Source organism: Lepus europaeus, chromosome 14, assembly GCF_033115175.1.
Source record: "Lepus europaeus isolate LE1 chromosome 14, mLepTim1.pri, whole genome shotgun sequence".
NCBI classification, from domain to species: domain Eukaryota; kingdom Metazoa; phylum Chordata; class Mammalia; order Lagomorpha; family Leporidae; genus Lepus; species Lepus europaeus.
Window position 1 is genome coordinate 59,956,524 of NC_084840.1, and position 27,603 is coordinate 59,984,126.

The 27,603-nt window shown below is 45.0% G+C and overlaps 1 protein-coding gene across 5 annotated transcripts; it reads right to left on the minus strand.

Annotated features, from left to right (window-relative positions):
• Window positions 1-904: 904 nt before the first annotated feature.
• On the minus strand, window positions 905-27,603 carry LGALS8 (galectin 8). 5 transcript variants are annotated; one of them, XM_062210687.1, is made up of 11 exons: window positions 27,445-27,603; window positions 25,812-25,960; window positions 14,895-14,983; window positions 13,653-13,863; window positions 12,027-12,146; window positions 11,532-11,588; window positions 10,400-10,426; window positions 10,149-10,274; window positions 9,554-9,642; window positions 8,633-8,798; window positions 905-3,154 (listed from the first exon to the last, which is right to left on the minus strand). In XM_062210687.1, exons 2-11 carry the CDS (start codon window positions 25,851-25,853, stop codon window positions 3,005-3,007), a joined length of 1,077 nt encoding a protein of 358 aa, XP_062066671.1. In that variant the 5' UTR covers window positions 25,854-25,960; window positions 27,445-27,603; the 3' UTR covers window positions 905-3,004. The 5 variants fall into 5 exon arrangements, with proteins under 5 accessions (XP_062066671.1, XP_062066672.1, XP_062066673.1 ...); XM_062210688.1 differs by lacking the exon at window positions 27,445-27,603 and adding an exon at window positions 26,885-26,983; XM_062210689.1 differs by lacking the exon at window positions 11,532-11,588.

The window sequence follows — 27,603 nt, forward strand, 5'->3', positions numbered from 1 at the left end:
GGTCCATGTCAGAGATTTCATTCAGATTAACTCTCGACTTCAAGTTTTACTTTTCATCTAAGGGAAGTGACACTTTAGGCCTTAATTTGTATGTGTGCCACAGAGAGGCAGTTCTGGGATGCATTTTTTACTCAGGGCTATGTTTGTCTCCTTTATCCTTTCATCTTGGGGGAGGGGGTTAATATGATTGCTTATGAAGGAACCCACACTTGGTGATCAAACAGAAAGGGCGCCAAAACACTAGGTAGCATGAGGGAGCCCCTCCAGGATTTAGAGGGTTCACGTTTCCATAGGTGGTTAATTGTTTGAGGTGGTATCAGTAGCTTTTTTTCCTAATGCTTTGAAGATCTCTATTGTCTACTACTGTGTCATGGAAAAGCTGGAAAGGGAGGGCTCAAAATTCATTCTGCAGGGCGAGCGCTGTGGCGTAGTGGGTAAAGCCTCCACCTGCAGTGCCAGCATCCCATATGGGCACTGGTTCAAAACCTGGCTACTCTACTTCTGATCCAGCTCTCTGCTATGGCCTGGGAAAGCAGTGGAAGATGGCCAAAACTCTTAGGTCCCTGCACCTGTGTGGTAGACCTGGAAGAAGCTCCTGGTCCTGGCTTCAGATCAGCACAGTTCTGGCCATTGCAGCCAAGTGGGGCGTGAACCAGAGGACGGAAGTGCTCTCTCTCTGCCTCTCCTTCTCTAACTCTGACTTTCAAATAAATAAACTTTCAAAAAATTTTATCTGCCTTGATTTTTTTAAGGCATGTAAGAACTAACCTACAGAATGTTCACATTGAGTTTGGAGAGCCATTGATCTAATTTAACATAGAAATCTAATGCAGAATTGAACTTGAAGTTTAGAGATAGAGCTTGCTAGAAATGCCTGTTTCTCCTTAAGAAATATCTCAATAAAATTAATAAATATTAACAAAGAGCTTTTTAAGAAAAACCTTTAAGATTTTGCACTTATTCCATCAAAGAATCAGTCTTGTAACTTTATTTAAAACAAAGATGAAAACAAACTTTGTAAGACTTACAGGAGGGGCCGACTGTGACGCAGATTCAGCTTCTACCCGTGATGCTAGCATCCCATATTGGACCTCCAGTTCAAGTCCATGCTGCTCTGCTTCCAATCTAGGAAGCTCCCTGCTAACCCACCTGGGAAAGCAGCAAAAGATAGCCCAAGTACCTGGGGCCCTGACCCAGAGGATGCCCAGGTACCTGGGAGACCTGGATGGAGTTCTAAGCTCCTGGCTCTGGCCTGGCTGAGTCTCAGCTATTGCACCCATTTGAAGGGTGACCCAGTGGATGGAATATTTCCTTCTCTGTCTCCCCTTCTTTTTCTATTACTCTGCCTTTCAAGTAAATAGTAGGGTTTTATTTTCTCTTAAGTGCCTCACATGCATGGACTTAAAAAATGTTTTCACCAAAATAAGCTTATCTTTTAATTCCATTTTCTATGAACTCTTTGAAGTCCCCTTATACAGTCTTCAGCATCTCGGTCATGCATTCTGATGTTCTTTATGAAAAAAAATAACCCCAGGGGATTGTAGGGCCTCCTGCACGGTACCCTGCATGCCCTCCACCCAGTGTCTTTTTGAGGTTGGAAAGACCCTATGTAATGAGAATTAACATGTAAAACTGGAAAAGGAGAGAGGGCTAGACGTTTCTACACTGAGTCCTTTTTTGAAAATAATAATAATAATAATAATTATACTGATTGTATTCTTTTCAAGATATGGTTACAAAAAACATTTACCCAAAATTTGTTACAAAAATATTTCTAATCCTGGCAGAATTCTTCCCAGCAGTTTTATATAAAACTAAAGAATGATTTAGCTCTTTTTCCCCCCTCACTTCGAAATCTCAAACAAGATCTGACCTGTAAAGATTTTACATAGAACTCATGCCAGCTCACTTCAAATAATAGAGAAATTACAGAAATGCTACACTTTAACTTGCTGTTACAGGTTTGATTTCAATCACTTAAAGCAGAACAATGTTTTGATCTCAGTTACTAATGATGCTGGACTAATCTGTAGAAGAGCAGAGGCATGTATTGGTTTGCACACAGGCTAAACAGATTTTTATGTTTTACTTTACTGTTCTCTCAGTTGGTCCATTTTACTTTCTGATAGCGCCTATTTTATAAATTCATTTTAATCAACATTTCTTCAATATCAAAAATACTCTACAAACTGAGTTCATCTGACATAAGCCTTAAACTTCATATAAGAGTACATGCAGACTTTACACTCAGAGTTCAGCATACAGAAATCTGCTGCATTGTCAGTACCAGCTGCTTTTTTGGTGTGTGTGTGTGTTTGCCTTGGTTTTTGTGCTGTGTTCAGATTTGGGAAAGCTTACAGCTAGAGCTAGAGATGTTTATTATGCTGAACGAAAATTATTTGCCGTTGGTAAGTGAACATCAAGCCTCTCAGTTGTGGACTGTGATAGAACACTGGGTATGAAGGTGGTCACAGGGGAAGGACTGATCTTCTACATACACTAGTGAATTTATTTAACTTACTAGCTATATAACAGCCCTGTAGGACCCAGTGTGATTATGCAATGCCTACAGCAAAACAGTGCACAGTGACAGAGAGCTGAGTAAAGCTTGAGACCAGGGAACACACTGGTTTTGTGCACTATGTATGGATCCCAGTTCCTGGCACAGTGCTGATAGAAACAAGTAGGTATTCAGTACATGCCAGCTACTATATTAATTCTAGGCACTTAATAAATATTTGCTGAATACATTTTTTAAAAGAAGGTGCTGGGGCAGATGGGGAATAGAGTGGCCTCCTGGCTATAAGTTCCATTGCCCCAAATTTTTCATTCAGTGCTAGACACAGCCACACTGCTTGGCAAGGACTGAGAACACCTAAGACTTAACACTGTGCAAGCTCATTTTAACAATATAAACCATATAGTGACAATGAGATGCGCTTTGATAAGGCCATTATCACATAAGCCATTTTGTATTTTGGTTTTTTTTAAACAGTCAAGTTGGCTACCAGCTCCTTACTTCCAGTAAGTGGATGTCTCCATCAATTTCCAGCGTGTCGATACTGCTAAGCTCCTTAAATCTGTGTTTGTATTCCAGGCTGTGTACACCATTTATTGCAACCTTGAATTCTCGAACATCACAATAAATTATCATCTGAAAGGAAAGGAAACATACCATTAGTGGCTTCCCTTACTTTAAAATGTTTGTTGTTAATTGCACAGTGCCAAGAAATAAACCATTTGGTGTGCTTTATATGTAGAATTCTCTCAGCCTTGGCCAGCGCCGTGGCTTAACAGGCTAATCCTCCGCCTTGCGGCGCCCGCACACCAGGTTCTAGTCCCGGTTAGGGCGCCAGATTCTATCCCGGTTGCCCCTCTTCCAGGCCAGCTCTCTGCTGTGGCCCGGGAAGGCAGTGCAGGATAGCCCAAGTCCTTGGGCCCTGCACCCCATGGGAGACCAGGAGAAGCACCTGGCTCCTGGCTTCGGATCAGCGCAGTGAGCCAGCCGCAGCGGCATTGGAGGGTGAACCAATGGCAAAAAGGAAGACCTTTCTCTCTGTCTCTCTCACTATCCACTCTGCCTGTCAAAAAAAAAAAAAAAAAAAATCTCAGCCTTGCTGTGAAACCCCCTTCTGTGATGACCAAGATCCTCATCTCATTAGAGGCTACCTGCTAGCGGCACCTTCTGCCTGCTGGAAACCTTGCATGGTGCACCAGGCTGACCCCCTTGCTGCTGCCTTCCCCAGCCCCATCCTGTCCCCTACTCCCAGGGAAATGTACACTTGCCCCTCGTCACTTGTGCTAGGGAACTTTAATATACAAAATAAGAGAACTGTTCATCAACTGGCTCTTGCTCACAGAGTTGCTGATTCCAACTAACAGGTCAAGATCCAAGAGACATGGATCCTGTTTCCTGCCTCAGAAAAGGACCCTGGACCAAGCAGACAATTAAGAAATTCCAGAAGCTTAAGGCTCTCGCCTAGGGACTGTATAGCTGCTTGTTAATCCCTATTCCATCCCAGATCAGCAAATCCCAGCCTCAGACTTTGTTCACAACTCTTCAAAGCCACATGTGCGATCAGTTCCTGGAATAATTAGCCTTCTGGCAACTTGGTTCACACTCATCTTCAGTGTTAGCCATCTAGTTATCTGCCTAGAACTCAAAACAATGAAAAAACGTGAAGCCTACTAGCTACTCTTTGCCATCCTCTTCACACGTCTTATTTCTGCTCCCAACACCAGCCTGGTCCCTGACTACCATTACTTTCAATCCACACTGAAAAGGCCAGTTTGGTGGCCCTGTACCATGAGCTTCCATTTGCTCCTTGCCCCCAAGAAGGCTTCAGAGTGAGCAGGGAGGAGCAGCCCAGCATTGCCGCGAACCCAGCCCCATGCCCAGCAGCCAGAAAGGCACGAATCTGTATAGAAGCAAACGGAGTCCATTCTTTTGATAGGAATACTGGAAATGGCTGCCAGGGGAAATCAGGAGGAACAGGAAACCTCGACACAAGATACACAGCCTCATGCTACACAGCTCAGAAGAAAAACGCACCCAACAGATGGAGTGGCCGTCAAGTAGTTACTATATTGTGTCAAGCCAGTGCACAAGGTGAATTCCAAACAAGTGGAGAAAGCTGGAGGAAATCAGGGAGTAGGAGTGCGCTGCAGCATCAGAAGCAGCAGAGCTACAACTCGGGGGGGGGGGGGGGGGGGGAGGGCCTGCTCCAGCTTCCTGTTAATGAAGACCTGGGAGCCAGCAGATTGAGTTCCCCGTGCTCAACTTTGGCCCCAGCCCAGCCCTAGCCATGAAGGGCACTGGAGGAGTGAACCAGCAGATGGAAGTATTTTCTCTCCCTCTTCTCTCTCTGCTCTGCCTCTGCTTACCTTCCTCCCCCTGTTTCACGCCCTCCCTCTCAAATAAAAAATATAAAGAAGAGCACATGCAAAAGACTCCCAGCCTAAGAGAAAAAGCAACAGAATCCCTCACTCCCCTCTAATGTTACAAAACAGATGGTAAGAATGTGAATTTGATTTTAATAAAAAAGAGGTCACAGAAGACATTACAATACTGAATGACTTAAAAAAAAAAAAAAAACACTATAGAGGGGCCAGCGCTGTGGCGTAGTGGGTAAGGCTGCTGCCTGCAGAGCCGGCATCCCATATGGGCACCAGTTCGAGTCCCAGCTGCTCCACTTCCAATCCAGCTCCCTGTTAGTGCACCTGGGAAAGCAGCAGAAGATGGCCCAAGTCGTTGGGCCCCTGCACCTGTGTGGGAGGCCTGGAAGAAGCTTCTGGTTCCTGGCTTCGGATCAGCTCAGCTCTGGCCATTGTGGCCATCTGGGGAGTGGACCAGCAGATGGAGGTCCTCTCTCTCCCCCTCTCCTTCTCTGTGTAACTCTGACTTTCAAGTAAACAAGTAAATATTTAAAACAAACAAAAACACCATAGATGGAACTAGTAAGTGAATTTGAAACAGCAAGAAGATTGTTTAAAATGAAATTACTGGGGGCTGGCAGTGTGGTACAGCGGGTTAAAGCCCCAGCCTGCAGTGCCAGCAACCATATGGACACCTGTTTGACTCCCAGCTGCTCCTCTTCCAATCTAGCTCTGCTATGGCCTGGGAGACCAGGAAGAAGCTCCTGGCTCCTGGCTTTGAATCAGCTCAGCTCTTGCCACTGTGGTCATTTGGGGAGTGAACCAGCAGATGGAAGACCTCTCTCTCTGACTCTACCTCTCTCTGTAACTGTCTTTCAAGTAAATAAAATATTTTTTTAAATGAAAATGAAATTTTAAATTGTTTATTTTTTCATTCAACCACTTGAAAGAAAGAGAATATCTGCCATCCACTGGTTCACTCCCCAAATACCTGCAACAGTCAGGGCTGGGCCAGGCTGAAGCCAGGAGTCAGGAACTCCATGCAGGTCTCCTTTGTGGGTATTAGGGACCCAAGCACTTTAGCCGTCATTTGCTGCCTCCCCTGGAAGCACTAGGAGGAAGCTGGGTCAGAAGTCGCAGAGCTAGGACTTAAAACAGCACTCTAGTATGGGATACAGACATCCCAAGTGGTGGCTTAACCTACCTCACCACAGCACCCACCCCAAGGTAGTCCTAATGAAGCACATTAACAAGTATGCAGAATAGGAATTTCGCTTAATGGTAAAGATGCCTGTGTTCCACATCACAGTACCTAGGTTTGATTCCGGCTCTGGCCTCGTGCTAATGTGGTTCCTTGGAGGAAGTGGTAAAGGTTCAAGTAATTGGGCTCCTACCACACACATAGGAGACCTGCATTGAGCTACTGGCTCCTGCCCTGGGCATTGCGGTCATTAGGGGAATACACCAGCAGATAGAAGCTCTGTCGGTATACTCTCTCAAATAAGTATAAAAAAATTAATTAAGTAAATTAAAATAAATTATGAAGCAGTTAGGATACTATCACTATTGAAAACAGTGACATGAGAATTACTGTTACTGAGGTAGGAAATGGACAAATGAAGATGGCTACGAGTCTGAGATACGTACCTATAAAAGATCCATCTATCCCATCTATTCGTCCCTTTAGCCAGCCATCCTTTTAATTCTATAGCCACACAAAAATGGAATGTGGCTCACCTATTCAAATAATTTTAATGGCATTATTTGAATTATAACATGAGAAATATTTTAATTTGTATCTTAATATTTTTCAGCATTACCTGAATTTATTTTTTTTTAATTTAATATAGTAGATTCCAACTTGGAGCCCAGCTAAGTTATATAACCTGTTTTATGACCTTTTTTAAGATTTTATTATTTATTTTGAAAGTTGAAGTTACAGAGAGAGGGACAGAGAGAGGTCTTCCATCCACTGGTTCACTCCCCAGATGGCTGCAACAGCCAGTGCTGGGCTAGGCAGAAGCCAGAAGCTTCTTCAGTCTCCTGCATGAGTGGCAGGGGCCCAGTACACAGCCCATCCTCTGCTGCTTTCCCAGGCCATTAGCAGGGAGCTGGATCGCAAGTGGAGCAGCCAGGACACGAACCCAGCACCCACATGCAATGCTGGCATTACAGTGGCAGCTTAACCCACTATGCCACAGTGTCTCCCAAGGCTCAACATCCTTCTTGAGGACTTACCTCTGTCTCCCTAAGGGAACTCCAAGTTAGTTACCCGTTTTGTCCTGACTCCTGCCCTGACTTCCTACCTCCAGTGACTTCTTTAACTCATGCCCTAAGTCTGGAAAACCCAATTTTACCATTAACCTTCCACATCCTTCTCAGCCCTCTCAACTCCAAACCAGTATCTACCAGATACAGGGGACCTTCCATGACAGGCCCACATCTATCTACACTTCACCTGCCGGGGCACTGCATGAAGCCCAAAGTTAGTAGGAAATACTGCTGTCAAATCGCAATCTTCTTGTCAGCCTTTGTGTTCATGCTTTTAGTGACTCTGATGAGTCCTTCAGAACTTCAGCAGTCCAGGGCATGTGAAATGAACAAGCATGAACCGAATGAGTGACCTGAGTGAGCAGTGTGGCAGTGTGTCACCAAAGCTAGTGAAGGGCCTAGCCAACCACCCCCACCCACATCTCAAGGAGACTCTTCTCTGTTCAAAGACCCAGAAACACACAAGGGGAAAGGCAGGCATTAGAACATGCATGTAACTGGGGTCTCTGGACTACAGGCCTTTTAGTTCCAGGAGTCTAATGTACTTTTCCTTGAATCAACACAAGGGCACTCCAAAAAGTTCATGGAAAAGTGAAATTATTTTTGAGTTTATTTTGGTGCAAAAATTTTTGAAATTCATGCATAGTTTTTCCATACTATGCATTTTCCATGAACTTTTTGAGGATCCCTCATATAGATGGATTTCAAAATTTTTCAGCATCAAAATAAACGTTTCATTCTATTTTCCACGAATTTTGTGAAGTACCTGGTTTTTAACAGGATTGACTTCTGAACTGTAGCCAGCCAAGATGGAGATGATAGTACAAGCAAGCAGTTCTAGGGTCCCCACGTCCTCATGTCCACATGTGATTACACACGTTACTCCAGTCCTGAGAAAGTTCCTGTCAAGATTCCTATTACACTGGGGCAGGCGTCCGCCCCAGAGGTCATGCTGCCAGTTGGAATGCTCATTTCACAGTAGTGCCTGGGTTTGAAACCCAATTCCGCTCCTAATTCTAGCTTCCTGCTAGTGCACACTCTGGGAAGCAGCTGATGATGGCTCAAGTGGTTGGGTCCCTGCCACCCACATAGGAGACCCAGACTGAGTTTCTGGTCCAGCCCCAGCCAGTTCTGGTCCATTCCAGCATTTGGGGAATAAACCAATAGACAGTGATGAGAGCTCTGTCTGACCTGTCTCTCAAAAAATAAAAACAGATTCTTAATATAGGGATAACTCATTTTCAATATATCAAATGTCAAATAATTCCAATGCAAATAATGTGATACTCTACTGATTTGGCCATTTATACCAAGAGCCTATGTTATAAAAGTGAGCATTCAAATTACAGCCTCCAAGGAAAGAAACAAAAGCAACAGCAGCCCACAGTACCCGCCTGAGTTGGGATTTGATTTAAATGGGCCATTTATCCTATCTCTGCTCCCAAGATTCTTTTTCCTGGCCCATTTCCAAAAAATATCATCTTACCTCAAAGTACATCCCAGGACTAAATGGGAAACAAGTAATATTTCTCTCTTCTTCTCCCCAGGACTCTTGAAGAAAAGAATTTCTTACAAATGCTTTCATATTCAGGCGTGGGTTCAAGTGTAGAGCAATATCCTTCGATTTTCCTGCTATCAGGTCAACATTAAAGCTTTTAAGAGGGAGGGAAAAAACAAATTTTAACCACAAATATGAGAATAGTCTGTTCCTGCAATTTTCATCATCAGACTTGAGCTACTGTTACAAACACATGAAACACGTATGCATATGGATATAGGTGAGATTCTCAACTCCTGAGACAACATTCCATGTTACTTGGAAAATAAAAATACAAAACAACCTTCATATCAGTGTTGAGGCAGAGATCTGCTTGGGCAGAAATTGAAGGTTTTTGTGCTACCAAACTGAATGGTTATTTCGGGCTGCAGGAATTGGACCCTTTCTGGCAGGTACTCTCTTTTAATCATTTCTAGGTGCTCTCTTCTTCTTGAAAGTACACAGCTTTCTGGGAAACAGCTCTGAAGTCAAGGTTTCAGAAGCCCGGACATCTCTGGCACAGGTCCTTAAAGCAGAAATGTTGTCAGTCACATGAAAAGAGCTGCCCTGAAAAGCTGCCTAATTTATGAGGCTGCCCCAGAGCTCACAAGGCAAGAGCGGGCCTTGTGGACAAACATGCTACCCTCGTGCGTGGCTAGAAAAGGTGCAGGTCAGAACCCGGGACTTCAGTCCTGGTTTTGCACCATGTAGTTGTTAGCAGTTGAATGTCTTCCTGCTTTAACAGTCTCGCCTTTCTAATGAGGATCTGACGCTAGACTCCTATCTCACAGGAGGTTAGGGGCTATCAGGCGGTAACAGGCACACGTGGAAAGCACTGGCACTGCTACCAGTAACGTCAATGATACCAACCCTTTGGCACCTGTGTTCACTTCTCCTTTGATGACAACAGTTCGCCCGGGGCCCATGGAAGAATTCAACCTCGCAACAAATGGCAGGCTCTAAAAAGAAGTAGCAGTCAGAACAAGGAAGGCTGCAGGAAAAATCTCACGGGCAATCTGTCCAGAGGGCACCAGGGAATGTTTAGGAGCCTGGAACCCCATGAGGGGACAGACCAAGCTTGCTTTGGTCCCAGGTGGATCCTTTGTGGTAGCGCTGTGCCTGTCAGTGCAAGCTCTCGATGAGGAAATGAACGGACACACAGTGCGACCTGATGTACTCTGTCCAAGTGACACTCACTCTGGGAGAGCCACCTGCACTTGGGCTCTGATGCAGTGCTCCACGTTCCGTCTGAAGGGGTAGGGTGCAGCCACGTTGGGAGGAGTGGAGGAGCTACAGGCCCATGGCCCAGAGACATATACCCAGCTGACTCTCACGTCTGTCCAGGGACAGCATACAAATGCAGCGTGGCTGCTTTGGGCTTCTACTTGGGGGTAGGGTTTATACTTAACAGCTATCTAAAACTTAGTTTTTCTAAAGAATTAAGAAAATTTGTGGCTTTTCAAACCTTTGACAAATAGCTGGTAGGTAGTATTTTGGTGCAAGTCAAAGTATGATTGACAGTCGAATCTTTGCTCTTGGTGTAGGCAGTTCTGGGTACGACTTTAGAAATGTCTCCTTCTCTATTACTAGGCTGTAGGGAAACAGTTCTACAATAAGGAATGCAGTGAATGAAGCTGTCTTTCAAGGTTCAACTATTCGTTTTCTAGGCAATTTTATAAAACAGTCCCAGGTAAGAACTCAGAGAAAACTACTTACAAACTGTGGCGTGCCAGACTTCTGCACCTACGGGAGGAGAATCAAGAAATGAGAACACTGGAAAGACAAGACATACATTTTATAATGTGAGCAGTCTGATCTTGTTGGTCGTGCTGAGCTGAGTCTGCCTAGGGTCTGGGCCATTCAGGCCCGCTCTCTGCTGGTGTGACACACAGTGATTCCTGACTCTGTGCTATGGAGGTGGAAAGGGCAACTCAGGCTGGGAATGAACTCTAAGAGCCCTATTCATCTGAATCTTTTATCCTCCACCATGAGTGAGTAATTTTTCACAGGACTGCATGTGAGCTTCAAACACATTTAACTTGTTCTTTCCAAGTACCTCCAAAATGCCGAGATTATACTCTTTGTCGGTGAGGTATGAATATGCTGAGATTGGAAGACCTTACTTCTCCATTTATAGTAGCACAGATGCAATTTTTGAACTGCACTTGTTCCCAAAGGGAGAGAAGATGCATATGGAAGTTTATTTTCTAATGCACTTGGCTGGTGTATGATATTTGTAAATATCTCATGACTGTCCTACTTGATGGTTTAGAGTCAGACACACTTCATTTTCCATAGGAACGGTGGGTAGTTGTCACACAAACTGAGAGGCTAAGCATCAGCCAACACTTGAGTGCCTACCCAAATAAGAAGTACATACCACAATTCTCAAACAATTACTTCCATCCTAGCTTCATACTAAAATCCTAATTTTAGGGGGCAGCTGGCCTAGCAGTTAAGGTGTTGCTTGGGATGCCCATGTCCCATATCAGAGTTCCAGGATTGGAGTCTTGGCTGTGCTCTTGATTCTGTCTGCCTGCTAAAGTGCCCAAAGGAGCAGCAAGTGACAGCTCAAGTAGCTGGGACTCAGACACCCACATGTGAGACCTGGATTGAGTTCCTAGTTCCTGACTTTGGTCTGGCCCATCCCTGGCTGTTGCAGACATTTGGGGAATGGACCAGCAGATGGGAGTTCTCTGGATCTCTCTGCCTTTCAAGTAAATAATTTTTTTAAAATTTTAAGTAAAATGAAATCACAATATTAAAAAAACCAGCCTTTCTGCCACCTGATTTACATGACAACTAAAAGAACACTTCCATACAGGTGGTTAAAAGATTTAATATTTACATTTTCTCTACTTATCGCTGTCAGCTCCACAGTGGATGCTTGGGTACTTTGTAAAACCTGAAGAAAAGATAGTTTTTAACATCCATCAGAACAACTTTTCTAAATATGAGCTGCTCAACATATCAGAAAATTATTAATGGTAGTAAATATGAAAACATGCTCGAAAATTGTGCTCCAAAAATGCTCTTAACACTATGATCCTTTTCCTCCTGTCAATTGGGCGAACATTAAAGAGAATACTATCTGATGTCAACAAGAATGTGTGCAGACAGGCACAGGTGTTGAGAATGCCAATTCTTTTCATCTTTTTGGAAGGTAAGGCAAAAGTATCTATCAAAACTTACAATGTAAATATCCTTTGACTCAGATATTTCACTTCAAATAAGGGATCTTACAAAAAATACTTCATGTAAAGCAGAGTAGAGCTCACTCTCTTTCTCTGTTTCTCTACCTCTCAAATTAAAAGCATACCCCAAATTATGGAAGGGCACTCACCGAGCTGAAGCTAAAACCAATTGAGTGAATATTCACTTTGCCATAAATGCCCAGAGTGTCTACTTTCTCCAGACTTATCCTGTGGGCATAGAGGAGAATGTGTTTTCCATTTACAGCCACCTAGATGCACATAGAAGACACCCCCCACCAAAAAAAAAGTAAGTTAATAAATTCTTATCCAAAAGCAAATGTTCTCTTGAGTTTAGCTTTATACCTTCCTTCCATGATTCTAAATACACATCTGACCAAACTGTGTTTGAAAGCAACCACAACACTATTTCTTAACTTCTGGGCTCTTGATCTGAGTAGAGGTCATAGACCACTCTTCCCCAGACAGACCAAGCATTTCTGAATATATGTACATATCCGTGTGTGCACCCACAAGTGTACCTGAGACATCCAGGCTCAAAGATCCCCCATCAGTCTCTGCACAGGTGCCTTGAGGCCTTTGTGAGCTTAGGTTAAAGATCCACCCTGCCTGTTCATCAGTTTCCTAGAGGACCACACTCTGAGATAGTCACCTACATGGTAGGCACTCCATGAATATTCATTGGATTTACTAGATGGATCAACATGGGCAAGTTACCCAACCTATTTGAGGGTTGGTTTTATCATCTGTAGACAGGAACAGTCTCTACCTCAAGGGCAACAGTTACAAGGAGATGACCAAGTAGCTTCTGCAAGTTTTTGGTTCAAGTGCTAGACACAGAGGGACCCAGCCAGTATGCCTGGCTCCCCTTCTCTCCCTCCCCAGTACCCGGTGCCGTGTTAAGTTATGTGCAGAAAGCACAGCAACAAACAAAAGGTGTCTGACTCAAGGAGCTTAAAATCCCATCAGCAAACCACAAACACAATAACACCAGTACACTGTTAAAGAGTGTTTAACAGTAAACTGTTAAAAAGAATGATACAGGCACAATTGCTCAAAAGCCCACAGAAAGGACGGGTGAATGGAGCTGACGAGACTTGGGGGACATTTTCCAATGCAAACAGTGTCCTTCAGCACAAAGTAATCTGCAGCAGACACGTGAGTCCTGGCTGGAATCGGTGCGAATCTCCAGCCTGGGAAAGCTGGGCTTCAGGGCCAGCAGGTGTGAAAGCCTCTAGGACAAATTCTGCCTCACCCATACACCCCAGGTGCATAAAACATTCCACAGAGCTAGTGATAGAACTTTCTACATGAAGGACTTCTAAGATCCCCTATGGATCTAAGCTGTCATGATGTCATAGAACTATGTGGGTCAGAACTTAACTTTACCAATCCCTTCTGGTTTCTACACTGGGGTTCCCCGTCTGTCAGTTCCAGATCCTCCCATACTTCGAGTGGTGGTGATCATAATTTACTTGCCCACAATTAACATATTGCTTTGTCAATTCAGAATTCAGCCCTGCCAGCAGACGTATGATCCAATGAAAAGATCTAGCCACACCGGGCCTGTTTTACCACGTGGCAACGGCTGGCTGGACAGAGCAGTTACGTCCTACTTTATGGTTAGGCCCAGTCCTACTACAGAGAAAAATGACAAAGCCAAACTATTTCTCAAATGTAAGAAACAAAAGCGAAAAGCCCACCTGTGTGCTCATTCTCACCAGCGTGGATTTAACTTGTCCTTCCCTAAAACCTACCTGGAATTTTTCCTTCAGCACCATGATCACAATTTCAAAAGATTTTTCTTTCTTGAAAGGCATGTCGTAGGTGATCTCTTCCCATCCCCATTTTTCATTCATCAGAGTATTGCATACAATGCAGTTGGTCCTTTTGAAACGAGGATTGAAATGAAAGGCCACATCGGCTCGAGGTTTCACACTGCTGCCACACTGTAAATCCACTTGGAATCTATGTGGGGAAAGACACACATAAGCGCTTAGAAAGGAGGCCCACCAAGCACTGCACTCACACCCAGTGAAGTACAAGGCTCCCTCCTCACTATTCTCTCACTAAAGGCCTAGCTGCCTCATCTTCCCTTCTTCTGCGTCTCAAGTGGGTCCAAATCTCCACCAGAACAAGAATCCACTTTTCCCACTGTATTTTTGCAGGTAGGGCTGCCTTTATAGTCAAAGTGCTCCCAATAGATGCATATTGCCTTAAAAATCAGTATGCACCTGCCTTATGTCTACTCTGGCTTCTCCCCAACCACCACATGCAGCCATCCCGCTACCAGAACACAGCACTGAGGGCAGGTGTCCTAGTTGCTGAGGATTGTGAGACGGCGGCCCTCGACCCTGGGGAGAGCAGGGTGGAGAGTGGAGGAAGCCCACTCCTCCAGTAATGTGATGGAGTTGACAGAAAAGATCTGGGCTACCTCCTTGAGACTTGATTGTCATATTTCATTTAACAATTGTACACTGGCTCATTGCCCAAATGGCTGCAATGGCCAGGGCTGGGCCGGGCCAGGCCAAAGTCAGGAGCTCCTTCCAGGTCTCCCACATGGGTGCAAGGGCCCAAGGACTTGAGCTCTCTTCTGCTGCTTTCCCAGGCCATTAGCAGGGAGCTAGATCAGAAGTGGAGTAGCTGGGACTCAAAGTGGTGCCTGTATGGGATGCTGGCACCACAAGTGACAATTTTACCTGCTATGCCATAATGCTGGCCTCTAAAATAAATCTTAAGAGATACTGTGGAGAATGTTAGACTGTATTAGACCATCCCTATTAGCTGACCACAATTCAGATATAGAAAGCAATTCAATAAAGGATCCCTATAACCTTTCTACAGTCATTCATTCCCTTGTCCTTAGCACCCTAAACAGAGCTGCTGATGAAAGCACGGGCCTCCAAGACTCCCAGTGGCCTCTCCCACATTATTTTGTTGTTGCTGTTCCACAATCACAAACAGTGCATTCATGTGCTCTCATCTAACAATGGTTTTACCTGTCCACATCACAAGGAACATGTCCACGTATCACAATCAATGTTCCAGGCTCCAACTGCTCAGGAATGGTGCCAACATAGGGGATCATCTAGGGAAGAAAGTTTAAATAAATGTGCATTGCCATAACCAAAATTCTAAGCAATTATAACCAAAACTCAGTCATCAATCAAAAATAACTACATCTTAAGGCTGTATGAAAACAGCTGTATGAAAGGCTGTATGAAAACCTGCTCAAAATCCGGTATTTTCCAAGCCATTTTCCCTATTCAAACAGCTACCAGGGAACAACATGGCTAGAATATTTGCAGATATCAGTTATCAAACTCAGGGGTTGGCACTATGGCGTAGTAGGCTAAGCCTCCACCTGCAGCGCCGGCATCCCACATGGGTACCATTTTGTGTTCTGGCTGCTCCTCTTCCGATCCAGCTCTCTGCTATAGCCTGGGAAAGCAATTGGAAGATGGTCCAAGTGTTTGGGCACCTGCACTGACATGGGAGACCTGGAAGAAGCTTCTGGCTCCTGGCTTTGGAATGGCCTGGCTCCTGGCTTTGGAATGGCCCACCTCCAGTTATTGAGGCCCTGTGGGGAGTGAACCAGCAGATGGAAGACCTTTATATCACTCCCTCTGTAACTACCTCTCAAATAAATAAAATCTTAAAGATATGAAACTCAGATCTTTTTATAAAGACACAAGAAAAATACTATTTACAGTATCTTTTATCTGACTGAGGGTTTTCTGAAATAAAACTTCCACTTAATATGGTAACTCTGAGAGTAGAAAACCGACCTACTGGAATGTCATGCTACTCCATCCTTTCTCCTACCTTTCTACTTAAGACAGTGCTGATGGAGACAATGCCACTGCCTCTGCAGGTGGCTCTGAATGAAGCCATCCCCCCACATTAAGGCTCAGGAGCCTGATCTTCCCCACTGGGTTCCAGACCACACCCAGCCTGCACTGTGAGAAAGCAAGGAACTGTGTGATGGCAAGGACCCACCCTGGGTCCCTGTGGGTCTCTTAAGAGACCACTCAGCAACACTGGCTCCAGCAGCAGGTTCTGGCCAGTACTTAAGCCTCAACCTTCTTGTCTGGGACCTGAGATACTGTCGGCTTTTGTCATTTCCCTACCCCAGAGATAACTCCACTGCCCTCCCGACTCAAGGGCTAGGGACCTGTGCTTTGTGGCTGAATTTCCTGCATCACAGCAACCTCCATCCACTCTGGAGCCTCTGACCAAGACATGCAGGCCAGATCTCATCATGCCTCTGCCCAGCTCATCCAAATTATGACACAAATGGCAGAAACCTATCCTAGGCAGCTCTGATGACAATAAATAAAAAAGGAGAGGCCAGATAAGATTATTAAATTATCTTTTGATGCCATTTTTATGGGTTTTCAAGATTTTATTTATTCAAGAAGTAAAGTCACAGACAGTGAGAGAGAGAGAGAGTGTCTTCCATCTGCTGGTTCACCACAAATGGCCACAACGGCTGGAACTGTGCAGATTAAAAGCCAGGAGCTTCTTCTGGGTCTCCCATTTGGGTGCAGGGGTCCAAGCACTTGGGCCATCTTCTACTGCTTTCCCAGGCATTAGCAGAGAGCTGGACTGGAAGAGGAGCAGCCAGGACTAGAACCGGTGCCCATACAGGATGCCAGAGTGACAGGAGAAGATTGTTTTAAGTTGGAAGCGCATAAGCTGAAGAGCTTAGCTCAAACACAATCTCCTCCATGCAGCACTTTTCAAACTGGCTGATTAGTCAGCTCTCTCAGCGGGGCTATCATTGCACTTTGGATTCTGTTTGTTTGCACACTGCTCTGCCTAGAGTGCAAACTGCATAGGGCAGAACGGGGTCATTACCTTTACCTCCTCAGGGCAGAGGCCAAGAGACCATCCCTACATGGTCTACATTACAATATGAAAGAATAAACTCTCACCAGCTTGGGAATTGGACACTGGCAGGCCTCACACCTGTACAGACAACCAGACAGCTTCTCAATAGCACCCTGGTGCTCTTATGCAATCCCAGGAGAAATGGAAACCATTTATCTACTTGATGTTGTGGCAACTGCTATGAGCCCATCAGACCAGAAAACAAAAATTACGAAAGATTATACACACCGACTACAGCTAAACATCACAGTGGCTAGTTTTTGAAAGGCAGAGAGACAGATCTTCCACCTGCTGGTTCTTTCCCCAAATGTCTGCAATAGCTATGGCTAGACCAGGCCAAAGCCGGGAGTACAGAACTCTGTTTGGATCCCCCTTATGGATGGCAGGGGCTAAAGCAACTGAGTCATCATCTGCTGCCTCCCAGGTATGCATTAGCAGGAAGTTAGACAAGAACTGGAGTAGCCAGGACTTGAACCATACTTTCCAACAGGGGATGCAGGCATCCCAAGCAGCTACTTAACCACTGTACCAAATGCCCACCCCTAAACTGGTATTTTGGGCCACAGCTACTTCCAAGAACATGCAGAAGCATTTTTCACAGTATAAATTTCTTAATAAAAGATGACTTTAACTTCAAATTTTATACAATATTTTTAATTGTTTTTTAAAACTCAGATGTTAATGATAAAAATATTAGTGAGACAGTAACCTACAAAAGTATATGTAAGATCAATATGATCTCAGCCAAGTTAATAAAACAATAAATATAACCATTAAAAAGAGAATACTGTAAAGAAAAAAACCAAAAATCTTGCAATAGTTTGCATGAAAGATGGAGCTATAATTTTCTTCTTCAAGGATTTTTATAGTTTCCAGAAATGTATAATAAGTATTTATCTTCTTTATAATCAAAAAATATTTTTAATTATACATTTAATTTTAGGGTTGAAAAGAGCTTTTAGAGACCAATCTATTACCACCACTGACACTTTGCTCACGACTATCAAGTTGTTACAGCTGGAGAAACAAATAGGCTGAGAATTTTGGCCATTGTTGTTTTGCTGTTTGGAAAAGAGTCCAAATTCTATTAGGAATATTCAACTTGTTTGGATCAATTGTTAGTGAGACAAGCTGCTCTACAAGCCAATCATTTAATTCAGGACTATCTGTCCCTGTAATGAGGAAGAAGAGAGGCATTCTCTCCTAGGCAACTCCAAGCTAGATGCTTTGATGCTCCACAGACAATTAACTTACATAAAAATTAAAGTAAAATACAAGTATGATCACATTAGAGACAACATCGTAAGGTTAAGCCAGTTAGGTTTGATGTCACTTGCCGATACATCCTGGCTGATTCACACCGCTTTGCCTTTTTAATGATTACTTGTTTAAAGCTTGCTGCATACAAGGCTGTCGATTAGGCAGACCACAGCTGGAAGGAATAGGAGACTCCTGGGACAGACATTTGGACTATAAGTTAAGCTGCCGGTTGGGAAACATGCATTCCTTATCAGAGTACCTGTGTCAAGACCCAGCTACACTCCCAATTCCAGCTTCCAGCTAATGTATAATCCAGGAGCAGCAGGCAATGGCTACAGTAGTTGGGTCTCTGCCACCATATGGAGACCTGGATTGAGTTACTGGCTCCCTGCTGCTGAGTGGCTCAGCCCAGGCCAGTGCAGACATTTGGAAAGTGAACCAGCAGAAAGGAGTTCTTTGCTCTCTTTCAGTTAAGATTTACAAATTATTGGAAAAAAATAAGAGACCTGTCTGTGAGGAGCTTATAATACAGTTGGGGAGAGGTCAGACACTCAGGAAAAGCAAATCACAGTGAAAATGCCCTGTCTGGCTGTTGAAAATGAGGGATCCTCTTCCATATCTGGAAAATCCCCCTACCTCAAGAACATTAGGCCTCATCAGGACTACAACAAGGGTACGGAGTATGATGAAGCTGTCAATCAGAACCAGCTCAGACCTCAAGTCAGACTAGTGACAAGATGCCACAATGACGCAGTAGTCCCTCTGGCAAGCTGGTTTCAGCTACATCCAAAGTCAGAGGCAGCAGTGGCAGTGGTGGTGTGGGCTGCACCACCCACAGCATGGTTTTGGACTGTGTTTGTAGCCATGTAGTCCCCAAGCCTGGTTCTCCCATCCTGCCAGAGATGCTGAGAACTACTAGGTATCATCTAACAAAGTCCGTATCTGCTTCAACTGGAGACTGGCTTCCACTGCCTCCAACTATGAACCCAGAGCAACTCAACATCTAAAACAAGATGCAGTAAGTTAGAATCAAACAAACGCTTTGGGAAAAGGTGATAAAGAATTCTAACTGGGGTAGCCAAAGAAAGTTCATGAAGGAGGTGTGATCTGGGTTGTATATAACCTAGCCAGGCATGCAGAAGGCAAAGCCACTTCAGGCTGAACTGGCAGCTTACCGAGGCAGGAAAAGTAACAACTATGTGAGCAACAGGAAGTAGTAAGGAAATGCTGAAGAGAGGTAGCCTCAGGATCAGGTTGTAGAATGGCGTATGGAAGTGTCTAGGAATAGGACAGTGAGGGGAACTGGAGGTCGGGGCCATCTGGGAGAATGACCCTTCTAGCAAGCCCGGGGGCGGGGGAGGCTGTAAGGACAAGATTTGGACAGATGGCAGCGGATGGGGGGAGGGAGAGGAACAGACACAGGAGATGTTTCAAAGGAATTATCTACATGGGGCCATCAAATAAATGATAAAATTTGGAAAGAAACAGGTTTCAGAAGGAAGATGATGAGTTTGGTTTTGAATTTCTAGGGTCGTGGCTTGGCAGGACATCCAACAGCAAATCCACGAAGAGTCGGAGATTCACCATCGATGAGGTGAATGACCTCATCAAGGCCATCAAGGAGGTGAATGGCCAGAACTTATATTTTAAAGTCAGAGCAGGAGGGCAGGCATTTGGACTAGCAGTTAATACACCAACCAGGACACCTGTATCCCATATAGGCGTGCCTCTCAGCTCAATTCCAAGCTCTGGCTCCTATTTCCAACTTCCTGCTAATACAAACCTTAAGAGACAGTGGTGAGAGTTCAAGTAATTGGGCTCCTGCCACCTACGTGAGAGACCTGGATTGAGTTCTGGAGTCCCAGGTTCAGCCTAGCCCAGGGCTGTCCCGACCATTTAGTGGGCACTGAAGGGGTAGACCTACAGATTACAGCTCTCTTTCTTTCTCCGTTTCTCAGCCTCTCAAGTAAAAATAACAAATTTTTAAAAAGATTTATTTGAAAGGCAGAGTTATAGACAGAAGAAAAGACAGTGAGAAAAGTCTTCCATCTGCTGGTTCACTCCCCAAATGGCCTCTGGACCAATCCAAAGCCAGAAGCCAGGAGCTTCTTCCAGGTCTCCCACGTGGCTGCAGGTGCCCAAGCACTTGGGCCATCTTCTGCTGCTTTCCTAGGCCATAGCAGAGAGCTGGAAGGGAAGAGGAGGAGCTGAGACACGAACCGCGCCCACAAGAGATGATATGGGATGCTGGTGCCACAGGTGGAGGCTTAGCATACTACACCACAGCACTGGCCCCAACAAATTTTTTAAGTGAGAATAGGAATGTTATAGATAAAGAATAGGAATGAAATAGATAAAGCAGTTGAGAGAGAGTAAGTCAGAAGTCAAAGTCTCTGTGGTTTCTGAAATTAGGAGGCATGCATAAAAGAGTAATCATAGCATGCCTGACTGCTGTATTAAAAGGCTAGTCTCTGGCGCCGCGGCTCACTAGGCTAATCTGCCTGCGGCGCCGGTACCGCGGGTTCTAGTCCCGGTTGGGGCGCCGGATTCTGTCCCAGTTGCTCCTCTTCCAGTCCAGCTCTCTGCTGTGGCCAGTGAGGGCAGTGGAGGATGGCCCAGGTGCTTGGGCCCTGTGCCTGCATGGGAGACCAGGAGGAGGCACCAGGCACCTGGCTCCTGGCTTTGGATCGGCACAGCACCAGCTGTAGCGGCCATTTGGGGAGTGAACCAACGGAAGGAAGACTTTTCTCTCTGTCTCTCTCTCTCACTAACTTTGCCTGTCAAAAAAAAAAAAAAAAAAGGCTGGTCTCTGCCTGGTGCCTAGGAACTTGGGGCTGCAGAAGGATACCCACTACCCTAACTGATAAACATGGTTTCCTTTAGGTAAACTGTTTATGTAAAGAATATGGTGATGCTAGTCACCTTCTTCCCTTCTAGGAGTCTGGAAATTAGTATGTGCTAGACTGAGGGTGCCTATATGACCAGGTCCCCTATAAAATCACAGAGTCTCTGATGAGTTTCCCTGACAGACAACATGCCACCTGTATATTGTCACAACTCACTGCAGGTGATCTAAGCACATTCTATGAGACTCCACAGGGAAACGACCCTGGACCACACCCCATAGGCCGTCTCCCTTTGCAGCTTTGCTCCACATCCTTTTACCGCAATAAATCATATTAACAAGCTAACTGTACTGGTTAATCATCAAGACTGCATGTGGTCTTGGCAACCTCAACAAGGGGTGGGAGGAGAAAGGAAAGAAAAGGATCAGTCAGGATAGGGAAGTGAGGTCATGGAAGTCAACGGATGACTAAATTCCAGTAAGAGGACATCTGAGAATATCTTTAACATGGATAAAGCTAAGGAAGAATCAAAGAAATAAAAATCATGAGATATGACCCAGTGATTCCACTTTTGTAGATTTATCCTACAAATTACTAGCACATGTGCACTAATGTGTTTATACAAGGATGCCAACCACCCATACACAGCACTGGATACATCAACAAACAGGCCTGTAACAGAGGATTGGTTAAATACTTACAGTACAGATACACAATGGACTAATTATGTAGCTATTAACATGAGGGGGTGGGCATTTGGTCCAGCAGTTAGACACTGGTCGAGATGCCCATGACCCCTATCAGAGTGGCCTTGGGAAGCAATGGCAAGGACTCAAGTAACTTGGGCTCCTGAACTGAGTTTCAGACTCCCAGTGTTAGCGCTCTGGCCCAGCCCAAACGTGGAATTAGGACTGTCACAGGCATTTGGGGAGAGTAGACCAGCTGATGGGACCTTGCATTATCTCTCTTTCTCTCCCTTTCTGTTTTTCTCTGCCTCTCAAATAAACATACATGTTTTCAAACATAAAAACAATGAGGAAGTTCTAAATGAACTGGCATCTCCAAAATATGTTAAAAGCCAGCACAAAACAATATAAATGGGAAGAATGATACGTGCAGGGAAAGAACAGGATATATAAAGGATATGTGCAACACACACACTTCGGGATAGTCACAATGTATCTCAGGAAATATACAAAAACCTGGTAAAACATCATTGCCTTTCGTGGGGGAGAACCGAGCACTGGAATAGAAGGAAAATTTATGTTTCACTGAAACCTTTAAATATTGTTTCTAGTCCAAAAAGTGATTGACACATTATCTTTAGATTATTTTAAATAAGAATTAAAAAAAGAAAAAGTAGGTCTTGACATAACTATGGTTTTAAGTTGTGAAGACAGATCACCTTCAAACTATTGAGTGTGTGGTAACGTGGGAGGTGGTAAAAGCTATTTGGCACGAGACAGCAATGGACAACCACAAAATTGGGAAGGTGCTTCGGGAAGCGAGATGCCGTGTCAGCTCTGCACTCCCAGTCTGGAGGGACTGGCAAGGCATGGAGAGGGCTGGGGACCCACAGCAGGTGAAGGGCCAGAACATGGTGAAAAGATCTAAAAGGGATCCGTACCGACAGCAAAGACATTAGAAAAGAAGTTAAAGCGTTTTCTAGCAAACAGCAAGAAATTAAGAGAGCCAAGAACTGGAGGGCAGATGAAGAAATGGTAGGCAGCAGAAATGAACTCTGCCTCAGCAAGGCTGTCAGCAACAGGAGGAGAACCAAAGGCGGGAAGGGACCCCAGGGGTTCCAAAAGGGACTCTCTTGGTTTGTGTCTTAAGATTAAGCTGTAAGGGGCCGGCACCGCGGCTCACTAGGCTAATCCTCTGCCTGTGGTGCCAGCACCCTGGGTTCTAGTCCTGGATGGGACGCCAGATTCTGTCCCAGTTGCTCCTCTTCCAGTCCAGCTCTCTGCTGTGGCCTGGGAGGGCAGTGGAGGATGGCCTTGGGCCCTGTACCGCATGGGAGACCAGGAGGGAGCACCTGGCTCCTGGCTTCGGATCTGTGCAGTGTGCCAGCCATAGTGGCCATTTGGGGGATGAACCAACAGAAGGAAGACCTTTCTCTCTATCTAACTCTGCCTGTTAAAAAAAAAAAAAAAAAAGATTAAGCTGTAAGGTAGAAAGAGGTACTCAGTAGACTAAGAAGAAAGGAGAGGGGCCGGCAGGAGTAGGTTAACGCCCTGGCCTGAAGCATCCCATATGGGCACCGGTTTGAGACCCAGCTGCTCCACTTCCAATCCAGCTCTCTGCTGTGGCCTGGGAAAGCAGTAGAAAATGGTCCAACTCCCTGGACCCCTTCTCACACGTGGGAGACCCGGAGGAAGCTCCTGACTCCTGGCTTCAGATTGGCGCAGCTCCAGCCATTGCAGCCAACTGGGGAGTGAACCATCGGATGGAAGACCTCACTCTCTCTCTCTCTCTGCCTCTCCTCTCTCTGTGTAACTCTGGCTTTCAAATAAAACAAATAAATATTAAAAAAAAAAAAAAAAGGAGAAAGGTGGAAGGAGGGCTCTGAAGGAAACTGGAATGAGCAGCTTCTCAGTACCAGGTGAGGTTCATGTTGATTAACTTGGAGAAACAAGCAGTGCTCAATTTCCAAGTAACTTTTTAACCACTTACTATTGAATCACATATTAAGAATGCTATAAACAATAAAATACCTAGGCAGATAAGGAACTGCAAATACATTCCACTGACAGCACTTCTTGTAGGAAGTAAAGATACCATCTTCCGAATCATTCATTGAATTTATAAGGAAAGCAAACATGAGCCCAATTTTCTTATGTCTTGAAATTCTATCAATTGAACTAGTCAAAAGAAATACCAAATAAGAAAGAAAAAAGGCCTAGTTAAAACATTTATCTTTTCCAAGAAGAGTTAATATGGGCAACATTGTCTGTAACCAATTTGAATCAATCAAAATTTTAGAAACAATATTAAAAGATGACAGAGTTCCATCTATATATCACCTAATGAAGAATAGTAGACACTCAATAAGCACTTTTTGGTTGACTGAACTGATTGTTAAGAAAATAAAAATAACCATATGCAAGAAAAAGAGTTTTATTAATCTGAAAAATTTCCCAACTGATTCATTAAAGTCTTAATAACAGTGAAGCTTAAAAACAGTGATTTTTTTACTGTTCAGTTCAGCCTTTCTACTTCTATCCTTTTCTACCCTTTTGTGAGAACTGACTGTAAAACAAAGAAACTCAAAAATAAATAATTCATTGGCCGGCGCCGCAGCTCACTAGGCTAATCCTCCACCTGCGGCGATGGCACCCTGGGTTTTAGTCCCGATTGGGGTGCCGGTTCTGTCCCAGTTGCTCCTCTTCCAGTCCAGCTCTCTGCTGTGGCCCGGGAGGGCAGTGGAGGATGGCCAGGTCCTTGGGCCCTACACCTGCATGGGAGACCAGGAGGAAGCACCTAGCTCCTGGCTTCGGATCGGTGCAGCGCGCCGGCCGTAGTGGCCACTTGGGGGGTGAACCAATGGAAAAAGGAAGACCTTTCTCTCTGTCTCTCTCTCACTGTCTAACTCTGCCTGTCAAAAAAATAAATGAATAATTCATAAATAATTTCCAAGAACATTTCTCTTGGAAGACGTTATCCTGAACTATCCCCACAACAGCAGCCAGGCCACACTAGAGGCTCTCGGGCAGTACTCATCTCTGGACCCCTTCCTGGAGAAAAGTTTCTCTTTTTGTTCCAACTCTACAGTTGATATAGCTGATCCCAGGAATTACAGCAAGCCTATCAGCATGCCAGAATCAAGATATACAGGGATTTGGGGTCCGGTGCTGCGGCGCAGCAGATAAAGCCACCGCCTGCAGTGTCGGCATCCCTTATAGGCCCTGGTTTGAGTCCCAGCTGCTCCACTTCTGATCCAGCTCCCTGCTGTGGCCTGGGAAAGTGATCTAAGATGGCCCAAGTCCGTGGGCCCCTGCACCCCCTTGGGAGATCTCGAAGAAGCTCCTGGTTCCTGATCTGCCCAGTTCCAGCCATTGGGGCCATTTGGAGAATGAACCAGTGGATGGAAAAAATGTCCACCCTACTCCCCACCCCACCTCCACCTCTCTGTAACTCTGCCTTTCAAATAAATAAATCTTTTTAAAAAAATATACAGGGATTTTAATCTATAAGATTATTCTTAAATAACATTGAAATAAAGCATCTTTGTGTGTGTGAAGGGCAAAAGCGAACGCATAACCCATAACCCATCCAGCTTGAGCCAAGTACACACCTCAGCCCCTCTCAGTATAGCCTGTTTTTGGTTTTGTTTTCTGATCTTTGCAGGAAGTCAGTCCACAACTACCCCCACAAAAGCATTTTAAGTGTTTCACTGGCTTCAGATTCTGTGACACTTCCTTTTTCAACCTACTACCGCTGAAGGGTCTTCTGAAACCGAGCGTTTGCTTGATCCAGTTTTTGCACTTCATTCTGGCACAATGACGTTAATACTTAGGGGGAAAACAACTGCAGCTACAAAGTAAACAACAAAAGCCTGAGTCCACACACATTAATGGGCGCTTGCTTCGAGGCCTCTCACTCTGTATATTGGCCAAGGACTTCCTAGGGGGTTTGCTGAGAAAGCAAGTGTCCAAATTGGGGATTCAGCTGCAGGTAAGTGGAGACTAGATACTGCTGAAGACTCTCACCACCACCTAGCACTAAAGCAAGCGTTTTATTGCCCGATGTTCATTACAAATTTTCAGCAACTACAGTCATTCAGGGGCTGTTGGACCAGCATGGAATGGACAAGACCCTTACTTCTTCTCACCACTGAATACCGACATTACTGTTCAATTGGATTTGCTATCAATCGTCCCAGCAGTAAAGAGTGAGTTTACAGAAATCAGTTACCGGGTTATAGATGACATTCTGTAGGTTGTTTAAGGACAACATCGTTCTTCGACCTGTTGATTTTGTTGATTGCAGTCTTCTGTGTATGAACTAAGATTGCAAGCAAGTTTCACTTAAAGGTCACCCAGACTGAAACTGAGGCACTTGCCCTGTGTAAAAATAAAAATGAAGGGAAATAAAAATAAACATGTATTTTTTTCATATCGTAATTATTTATAAATATAATGTTATTTTATGATATTTGACAAAGAGTAAGATGTTATTACATTCAAAGAACTGAACCCAGTCTTACTAGTACACTTAAATGCTAAATGTTTTTGGAGTATAAGCACAAAAAATTTTTTGTAAATATCAGTAGAAAATTTCTAACATGGAATTTATTATTAAAAATTCTGTAAACAATATAATGGTAAATACAACCATCAGAGGTACTCATTTTTTTTCTTGTCCGTAAAGGGGAATAATATTCGTTCTGAAGATTAAATGAGTTAATAAAACCGCAGAACAGCATGTGCTATGTGTGAGTTATTACTATGAGTAGAAGGAACACCCTTTCTACTCCAAACTAAACAAGTCATAAGGAGGGATTTAAAAAAAAAAAATCAACCCTTTGGATACAAAGAAGATCCAGTTTTTTTTCTGTTGTGAAAAAAGCGTGTGGGGACATTTGCCATATCTTTAAAGACAACTGTACTCATTAGCACTACATTCATTATCTCCAGGGAAGAGTAGATGGTTATAAACAGAACGAAAGGAGAAACGAAACTAACTTCCTAGCTCTCACTTTCAGCTATTGTCATTATTGCTATACAGCAACAGGACCATACCCATTGCCCAAACCTTTTTTTTTTTTTTTTTTCCGGCATCCTTCTGGGTTTACCCATGCACGTTAGTCAGAACCCCGCAAACCTTCATTCAGCTCCGTGAAACTCAGGAAGCACGGAGAGCAGAAAGGATGGATACAGTCACCAGAGCCACATACATAATTCACACGATCAGAGAGTGGCAAAAATTAAGCCGCGGGCTTGCATTAGACCCGTCGTTCCTCCCGAAATAATCACAAGGCCACAGACCCTGCCATCACAGACAACTCCTCTGCTCAGTTCCCCGGACGATCAGAGGCAGAGGACTCGCGGGCTGACCGTTCGGCACGGCGGTCCAGTGACTCGGCATCCTACAAGACCGACCGAGTCCACGGAGCCGAGGGGGCCGCGGGGAGCAACGCGGGTCTGACTCCAAACTGTTCAAGGACCGGTCATCCAAACCTCGGGGAAGGCAACTCCCCGGCTTCCTCCTCTCGGAGGCGGCGCTCGGCCTGGGGCTGGCAGGGAGCAGGTGAGACAGCAGCCTAGGTACAGCAGGTTTGAGGCAGGCGACAGCCGGTGCACCCAGCCCGCTCCCAGCCAGGGCTGCCAGGAAGGACCGGGGCTCCCTATAACCCCCTCGCTGCCCGCCAGCCAGCCCCGGCTCCGCCGCGGTGAGGACCCGGCGACAGGGTGGACCGGGCCCCGTCCCGCTCTTCAGACTCTGCTTTAGGGACAGCAATGAATTCCTCCTCGGCTGACGCGACCACCGCGGCAGCCACACCCCCTGGCGACTGTCACCCCCCAGAGCGGACGGACTCCCGACTTACCCAGGACTGGTGGTGGTGCAGGCGCTCCACGTAGCTGGCAGTTTGTCCGCCGCGGGGTGCCGTCGGGATTCCCAGCTCCCGGAGGCCCAGGGCTACGGGCAGTGAGAGGAGTCAATCCACGTACATTTCCCGTTTCGCGTTCCCTGATCCCTGTTGTCA